This window comes from Lolium rigidum, chromosome 3 (genome assembly GCF_022539505.1).
Source record: "Lolium rigidum isolate FL_2022 chromosome 3, APGP_CSIRO_Lrig_0.1, whole genome shotgun sequence".
Lineage (NCBI taxonomy): Eukaryota > Viridiplantae > Streptophyta > Magnoliopsida > Poales > Poaceae > Lolium > Lolium rigidum.
In genome coordinates, this window is record NC_061510.1 from 305,634,242 (window position 1) to 305,643,261 (window position 9,020).

A 9,020-nucleotide genomic window follows, 5' to 3' on the forward strand; every position below is an offset into this window, starting at 1 on the left:
TGTGCTACCTCGGTACATGCATGCGGGCGATCTATATAGCTACGGTCTATATGGATCTTATTGTCATCATGGCCAGAGATATGGTGTCCCTACAAATCACAGATTTTGATGTCGAGAGATGTATCTCAATAATCAGTACCCATTATACTTTTCCACATGTACTATTTTACTTCTCCCTCCTTTCCAAATCAGACTATTATGTCTAAAAACCACCTAGTGGTATTGAGATGATAATCTAACTTTCACATATTTATATATTTGAAGTAATTCTTGGTCAAACAAAAAACACGTAAAACGAGGACGCCTTATTCCTTGAAATGGAGGTAGTACGATATTTATCCTACCGTAAACCATAAATACATGCCATTCAACCCCACTATCTTTGGCCTATGCTTTAATATCTCTCGGTGAGTAACAGTGATCAATAATTAATATACACCCTATATCAAAATTAAATTGATAATAATCTATGCATGTAGTGTCCATTCATCACATCTTATATGTCATATCTGCCAAGCACAATCTATATTAGATAGAATCATGCCCTTGCAAAGGAACCATGCGATATTTTTATCTTTAATTACTACTAGTACTTTATGTTTCAAATGAATTTATTACAAAAGAAATGGTTCACATTTATCATATTCAGATATACATATTTTAGCGAAAATACCCAACAATATGTATCTTCTATCTGAAGCTATGGTTTCTTTGGATAGTTGGAGAAACATCAACATTTGGACCAAATGGAACGATGTCGTCCACTTATCCAAAGATAAAGATCTTCCGAAGGAGATGTCCAAAGGTGTATTTACCATTATCTATGCCACTGTAACACGCTTCATTTGAAAAATGGTGTACAAAGATGCATACTATTGAGGAAGAGTAAGTTCACCTAAAATATGTATCCTCTATCCTCCCATAAGCACGTAATAGAATCAAATTCAACATCAAAAGCACATATGCTAAAGAAAGCCATTTCAACAGTCATTAAACATGTCCAAAAGGAAGAGTCACCATCACTTGCTTCATCTTCATTCAAAATTTCAACTAAACCACTAGATGAGTAAACATTTATTCTTGATCTACAAGTCCTCAAATCCAAGCCCACCTTGGTCTTTGGCTCCACAGATGAAACTCAGTTTTTTTCAACTATATTTTTGTTTGTGCTCATCACATTGCTAGAAAAATTATACCTATAATAGCCCTTTTACTTATGCGCCCTTGGCACTTCAAAGAAAGTAAAAAAAAATACACCATAAACATCAGAACACTAGTGAATATCTTATTGTTGAGGACAAGCATTCCACTATAGGCCAAAAGCTTTCCCTTCTAGCTGCTCATTTTTTCTCAAATGTTCCTTTATCTCCTTTCACTCTTTATTTAGGAGTTTACGCTAATGTAACATGATACCAAATAATTGAAAGTGAGGAAATCAACTTCATGATAAAGTAATTGTTCGTTTTATCTTACTCCTCTTTGCCTAACTAAAATAAAATCTTGATATGGTATCAGGCCTAAGGTCTCAAGTTCGAGTCCTGATTTTCGCTATTTATCCTAAAATTGTTGATGTCCCTCTCTTTGTCCATGTATTGGCCTCTTTACTCATATGTGTGTTTGTTGTTGTTGTTTATCGTCTTTTATTCACGTGTTAACTTTTTCTCTCCCGTCACACGGAGAGTAGTGCTGTATAGACATTTTCATCAGTTCGAACTTTTGGTTGCGTTGGTTAGTGCATGAATTTTGACACGGTATCAGAGCCCAAGGTCTCAGGTTCGAGTCCTGGTTTCATACGTGTGTTTGCTCTTCTTCTATTCATATGTTGACTTTCTCATCTTTCGTCACACCTGAGAGGGAGTGTTGTGAAGTGTATATATAGATTTAGTAGCCCTTTCTATGAATCCGGACTTTTAGTTATGTTGGCTAATGAAACTTGATGGGATACCCTCGCCCATATAATAAGGCATGTGCTTTGCATCCTCACACAATTGATATGAGACTAAACGTTTGTTTTATGCTTGTCTTTTCTGCAAACACCATGTGTTTGTTGTATTCTCCCCTTTTGTTGCTGCTTCTTCTTCTTCAAGAAAAATCCCATTTCGTCAAATTTTCATGGAGGCCGACCTGGTTCCGTAGTTGTGGATAGCAAAGTTCCCAATCTTGAGACGCCTGATGGCTGACGTGGTCGTGCTAGACAGCCAGTGCTACAAACATTTGGATGGCCACCGTTGGCTATCTACAACTTGGCACTTTTTTGTCCGGCCCCAGTGGCTACGTGTACTCATCTACTCGGCACCACAGAAAAGCACCATTCTTCCCCGCCCAAATCAAGGAGCCGGCACACAACGCTCCGGCTCACCGCGACTTCGCCGGAGAAGGTGAGGTTTTCCCCAACCACACGGCGCAGATACCATCTTCTTGGAGCCTTCTCCCCCCTTCCGTCCTCACAATTTATCTATCTATCTACCTACAGCTGCCGCCGACGCCTCAGTCCCAACCTCCATCCCCGCCTCTCACGCGCGTCGCCGCCTCCATCGGTTTCCCCTTCTTCCTCGCCCCGCTGGACATCTCTACTCCGACTTAGTCTTTGGCTGTCGGGTCTCTTTCCAATTTGAGGTATGAGCTAGGTTATTTCTTTTCATTCTGCGCAGGGAGCAATTCTCTTTATTAAATCAATCAATCCCACTCCTAGATAGGGGGAGAAGGGATCTTCACAATTTCTGGGTGCGCACCTGGCACACCATGTAGATCAGGACTCTGGTTTCCACTTCAATTTTAGGAAGTAGGGCTGTTTGTGGCGTTGCATAGGTACGAACTGAAGTAGTATACTGAATTACTGATGCAGCTTGCTGTCTTTTTCCAGATACCATCGCCTATAGCGGCTCTTTCAGCATGGAGCTCTGCACAGCTTCTGTATCAACTTCAGCACATCGCTCTCACATATCAACGTTTAACCGTCCACTGCCATACTGTCAATATGCCAGTTCAAGATCATGGGTTTCGAAAAGGAGAAGGCAATCCTCACTCTATGTCATGAATGCCGCATCAACCCGTGTCCTACCCTCTTCTCGGGGAATAGGCAAACCTGCGCAAACTAATGGCGCAGCTGTGAGCAACCAAAAGAACAGTGCACTAGAGCAGCTTGATATCGAGCGTGGTGTCTGTATCCCTTTCCGAAAGTACTCTCCGGAAATGGTATGGAGCACTACGAGCATTTCTGTTTGCAAGATTTGGTTTCCTGAAGTTTGCTGTAATTATTTCCGCTTCCGTAATTGCTAGGTCAGGAATAAAGTGTTGGGGTCAAGTGGCTCTGTGCTGTCCCTCGCTAGTCGAGGAGTGGAGATTATCTGGAAGTTAGGCTTTTACTGGTCATCTCTGGTGTACGACTACTTGGTTGGACGGGATGAAGAAATCGTGCCATTCCGTGCCCGCCAGCTCCGCAATCTCTTATGTGATCTCGGGCCGTCGTTCATAAAAGCAGGACAGGTTATGTTCTTTTCATTTTCTGATAAATCTTATAAAAAATTAAAGCTTTACTTGCTGCTCTGTGTTACTGTCTCAACATTTATTTATTTAATTATTTATTCAGGTTCTAGCTAACAGGCCTGATATTATTCGTGAGGATTATATGAGCGAACTGTGTATTCTGCAAGATGATGTTCCGCCGTTCGCTAACCAGGTATATGGTTACAACCAAATTTTCTTGCAAATTGTTCTGGGCACATATTATGGTAGGGCTGATCAAACCAGGATGGTCAACTGAGCTTTCCTTATTGCTGCATACCTGGTAGGTGGCTTTTTCCATAATCGAGGAGGAACTTGGACAACCTCTAGAACAATTGTTCAGCAAAATTTCATCAGAGACAATAGCAGCTGCAAGTCTTGGCCAAGTTTACCGTGCCACGCTTAGAGAAACCGGCGAGGATGTTGCTATCAAGGTTTGTTTTCGTTTCATTTTATTTTCTTACTTGAAGTACTCTGAAGTTTGTGCCTTCATGCATGCATTTCCCGAGTGTTCTTTAACAAGGATGGCTATGGACATACTTTCTCTATCTCCCTCGCCCCCTGATGAAATTCGTGTCTTTTATTGTTGTTCATGAGCCAAATGCTTATGTATGCTCTCTTAGAATGTCCAGATGCTGACACTACCAAGATCACCTTGTACTCTTTGCTGAATTCCTAAATGTTCCTTTTAACTTCGAAAAGGAATAAGCTTATTTTATGTTTATCTCTTTAATTTGTCCCATTCAAAATTACAGGTTCAGAGGCCAGGGATTGAGCCAATAATATACCGAGATTTGTTCCTTTTCCGCACTTTGGCTTCATTTTTGAATGGGATTAGCCTTCAAAAACTAGGCTGCAATGCAGAGCTTATTGTTGATGAATTCGGTGAAAAACTTTTGGAAGAACTTGATTACACTCTTGTAAGTATTTCCTTGTTCCTTTTTCCTGACGATATCTAGCCTACCCCAACTTGCTTGGGAAAAAGGCTTTGATGTTGTTGTCTTTCCTGTCGATATCAAGTTACCAGAATAAGCTATTATGCATCTCAACCTTTTGTTTCTTTTATGTGTCATGAAGATACTATAGGTGGTTTCAGCAACGTTTTTTATGTTTAATTGTTTATTTTGGTGATGAATGTATGGATTGGAGTTGACGTCCATCCTTTTCTATGCAATCAGGAAGCTAGAAACATTGAGGACTTCATAGTAAATTTTAAGAATGATCCAACTGTGAAGATCCCTTTAGTATATACGAAGTTTTCAGGTTCTCGTGTTTTGGTGATGGAATGGATAGATGGAATCCGATGTACCGATCCACAGGTTTGCAGAATTCATCATATCATTTGTTACCTATTTCTAATGTGAGTTAGTTCATTTAAAATTTATAGCATCATTAAGTTCACAAGTTTATTCTCAGGCTATAAAAGCAGCTGGGATTGATGTGGAAGGCTTTCTCACAGTTGGAGTGAGTGCAGCATTGCGTCAGTTACTCGAGTTTGGCCTTTTCCATGGCGATCCGCATCCTGGAAATGTTTTTGCGATGCGAGATGGCCGTATTGCTTATGTGGACTTTGGCAATGTGGCAGTCCTTAGCCAGGTCTGGAATCTTTTTTGTTTGGCAGCAGCAGAGTTCACCTTTCCAGTTGTACTCGATTGGATTTTTGTTGTTGCTTGTCTGTCAGTATATGATTAATAATATATCATGCATGGTGTACTACCAATGATTGTTTAGTAGGAAAAACTGATCACTTGGGTGGTCAAAATGTTGGTCAGCTACTTATAGTTCTACAATCTGTTAACACTCCACAAAATAAGTATTATCAACACACAAGAAATGTACCCCTCGTTGTAAATGCATTCTTGTAGTGTATTTAGGTTGCATAAGAAATTGCTTACATGTTTTATTGTCATTGTTTGTCATATATGCAGCAAAACAAAGAAATCCTGATTGATGCTGTAGTTCATGCTGTAAATGAAGACTATGCGGAAATGGCAAATGACTTCACAAGGCTTGGTTTTCTTGCTAGTGGAACAGATGTATCCCCAATTATCCCAGCTCTTGAAGCTATTTGGCAAAACTCAGCTGGAAAAGGCTTGGCGGACTTCAATTTCAGGAGTGTGACTGGTAATCCCTATGTTTGCTTCTACCTGCTCTACATCTTCCCGATATGTTTTTAGATGACATGTTTGTTGGAGTGGAAGTTCTTGTTTATTAATTCATGATACTTTTCTAAGGAATCCCATGTGGGTGGTCACATATGTTGAAGAATATTCTTTATTGGTTTGCTTCCACCAATGATGAATTCTTAGTGTAACACTGCTCCATGTATTCAGATATCATCATTTCCTAATGACTAATGAAATTCAAAATTACAGGAAAGTTTAATCAGCTCGTGTACAATTACCCCATCCGTATCCCAGAAAGGTTTTCTTTGGTCATTCGGTCTTTGTTAACTCAAGAAGGAATTTGTTTTACTCTTGAACCTGATTTTAAGTTCCTTGAGGTATGGCATGTGCTACCCTTTTCAGTTCTCATGAAAACATTACTGTATGTTTGTTTGCTTACTTATGTCCTTCACTTGTTTCTTCATATTTAGGTTGCATATCCATATATAGCAAATCGTCTTTTGACAGATCCAAATCCTGCTCTCCGTGAACGGCTGATACAGGTATGTTGTAATATCTAAAAGCCCTTCTAACATAACTCCAGTTGGTAGTTTCTGCCATATACTACATCAGTCTTAGCCAAATGTGAAATGAAGCATCAGTATAACAGCAAGCTTTTTCTTTCTCCAATACCTGGGCAATAGAAGAAGAAAGCCAGACTTTGGCAAATATACAAACTCAAGGCTTCACAGCAAACGGAAAACAAAACACAAAAGGCAGAACAAATAAAAACTTATACAGTTTGGGTTAGCGAATTGACCTTATAATTTGGAAGCCTGTTTCTATCAAAAATGAGAAAGCAGAAAAAATATCTTTGGTAGTTAACTAGTTATGTCTATTAGTTAACACTGAACAGTTCATAATTTGGAGGCCTGATGTACTGTGCATGCAATTTTGCTACCTTTACTTTACTGTTGCTTTTTATAACATTTTTGAAATATTATCACCATTTACCTACCTTTTTTTCTATACAGGTGTTATTCAAAGATGGGTTGTTCCAGTGGAAACGACTTGAAAACCTGATAGTTCTTGCCAAGGAAAATGTGAACAAAATGAGCACCAATCCTGCACTGATTAGCAATAGCCTGTGAGTACTGTACACACCAGTTGTGTCATGTTGTACTGTTGTACCTATCTAGTTGTTCCTGTAAGTGTTCTGATTTTCCGTACTGCAGGCAAACTGTGTCAAGTCAAAAAATGGAGAAAAAATTGGATCTCACTGACACAATAAAAGATGGAGCACGGCTGTTCCTTATTGATTCTGCGATCAGGAGACAACTTATAATGGCTTTCACCGAGGACTCCAAGTTGCATGTAGAGGAGGTACTACTCTATATGGATTGGTCAATGTTGACGGAAAGGAATACCCATACAGTTACAAACTATACAAATAGATTTCTTGATGTATTACCGCAACTCATTTCTCTCTTTGGCAGCTTGCTGATGTATACAGACTGGTGGAAGATCAGATAGATATACCTTCAGTTGCTCTGGAGGTTCTCCAAGGTACATCTATGAAACTCCATTTTTCTTGCTCTTGCCATTCATGGAAACATTTCTCCTTGCTTAGCTCTCCACATGTCTATCGTACTCCCTGTGCAGATTTACCATCCGTCGCACGCGATTTTATGCTTTCATGGAGTGACTCTGTTCTGTCTGATCGCCAAAACTGACCCACCCAAACAGCTCAAACAGCAAGCAGCAACCTGCTAGTTAGGAACATCCATCAACTTACGACGAGTTAATCTGCATAGAGATATAGATAGATAGACAAGATTCTTCTTCTCCTATTCTTTTGTGATGCACTACTGTATAGCAAGGTCACAGATCTGCACATGCCACTTGTATAGAGGAACAGGGACTTGTATATAATTTGAGCTTGTAATATTCTGGAAAAAAAGACAGTAGGTGTACACATGAGGTACAGAGATATATCAATGTGTTTGCTTATTTTGATTCTCTGTTGTATACATCAGCATCTTATTAGGGTGAGACAATGATCATGATACTTATGAGCATCTTCATGATACTTATGAGCATCTTCATGATACTAGAGACATCTTTTTATAGACGAAGCGAGTAAAAAAAAATGGTTGTGCAGGCATATAGTGCAATTTCCTAAATCCTAGACCCAAAAATCAATCCTGGCACAGGGCATTAGATCCTCAGGACGAGAACACGCACACATAATCAGTAGTCAGTCTAAGCTCTGAACAGTAGTTGGATCCAAAGATGTCAGAGATGTAGAAGTGAGTTTGGGATAAGTGGGTCAAGCTTATTAGAGTCATGTGACTTTCATTCTAAACTATAGACCCCCTTTTCCTTGTTAATAAATTCGGATTTCATTACTCCCTATGATCCATTCTACTAATTGACTCGGATTTAGTAAATCCAAGTCAAGTAAAAGCAATCGGAGGGAGTATCCCACTTATCTCACTTTGGCATGGCAGAGAGGGACACAAAATTAGATATGAGACCAGAACTCAGATTTGACTAATTACTGGAGGCATACTTGCAAAAGGATGTGCTGATGGAAGATACCAGCGCAAGGAAACTACTAAGGATGAAGGGTAAACCTTTGATTGATTGTGGAAAACCTAAGTCTGATTGAGCAATTTGTGTGTGATTGTGAAAAAGATAGCTGAAAATTATTCGATGCAAGACGTGCATGTGTGCGATTGTAGGATTTGTTGGTGAATAATTCATAATTGTGCTATTTGCACTGGTATCTACATTAACAATCTCGATTAAAAGAGTTACTATCATAATTGGCCAAAACTGCGCAAGCATGCGAATTATAGCGCCTAAGCACTGCCTAAAGCCATTTTGCTGCTTTTAGGCATGTAAATGGACGTATACAAGCACCATGTAACATTACATTGTTGTAGTGTAAAATGATGGCTAGTAGATAGGAAAGGCATGAGAATGTTTGTGTAATTTGGAATGTGGCATCATTAACAATATTTATTTTTATCTTATCACTGAATTAGGCTCCCTTCTTAAAAGACAATTTGATTTAGAAATACCATACAGCTTTTCATAGCTCGGACAAGTTTGACAATGTAACATAACTCCTCTTTAGAGTACCAATGTAGGAAAAATGGCATAATAACATCATAATCATACTTTTGGCATAAGGTTGACACATGTACCTTTTCATTGTGTTCTACACTTCTACTTTTGCTAGGAGAAAGTTCATTCGATTTTTAGCATTTAGACGCTCTCTCATATATCTTGGAGCTCCTTAAGGATTATTTTAGAACAATATTTTCTATTAATACAACTCTTCGTATCATCCTTTCTAAACTTGGACCTACAGCTAATCATTGAAAAATCTTATGGGTATATATA

The 9,020-nt window shown here is 39.1% G+C and overlaps 1 protein-coding gene across 1 annotated transcript; it reads left to right on the top strand.

The window, feature by feature from the left end:
• The first annotated feature begins 2,871 nt into the window (after positions 1-2,871).
• Positions 2,872-7,625, top strand: LOC124703675 (protein ACTIVITY OF BC1 COMPLEX KINASE 1, chloroplastic-like). The gene is made up of 14 exons (XM_047235896.1): positions 2,872-3,195; positions 3,280-3,486; positions 3,590-3,679; positions 3,792-3,938; positions 4,260-4,424; positions 4,683-4,823; positions 4,921-5,100; positions 5,433-5,628; positions 5,880-6,007; positions 6,101-6,172; positions 6,644-6,756; positions 6,845-6,992; positions 7,106-7,175; positions 7,272-7,625. The coding sequence occupies exons 1-14, from the start codon at positions 2,893-2,895 to the stop codon at positions 7,340-7,342; spliced, it is 2,031 nt and encodes a 676-aa protein (XP_047091852.1). The 5' UTR covers positions 2,872-2,892; the 3' UTR covers positions 7,343-7,625.
• Positions 7,626-9,020: the final 1,395 nt, after the last annotated feature.

Excerpts from the sequence above, each read along its gene's own strand:
- LOC124703675 (XM_047235896.1), top strand. The coding sequence starts at position 2,893 with ATGGAGCTCTGCACAGCTTCTGTATCAACTTCAGCACATCGCTCTCAC. Across the intron at positions 4,425-4,682 it reads AAGAACTTGATTACACTCTT|GAAGCTAGAAACATTGAGGA; the intron begins GTAAGTATTTCC and ends CTATGCAATCAG. Across the intron at positions 5,629-5,879 it reads CAATTTCAGGAGTGTGACTG|GAAAGTTTAATCAGCTCGTG; the intron begins GTAATCCCTATG and ends TCAAAATTACAG.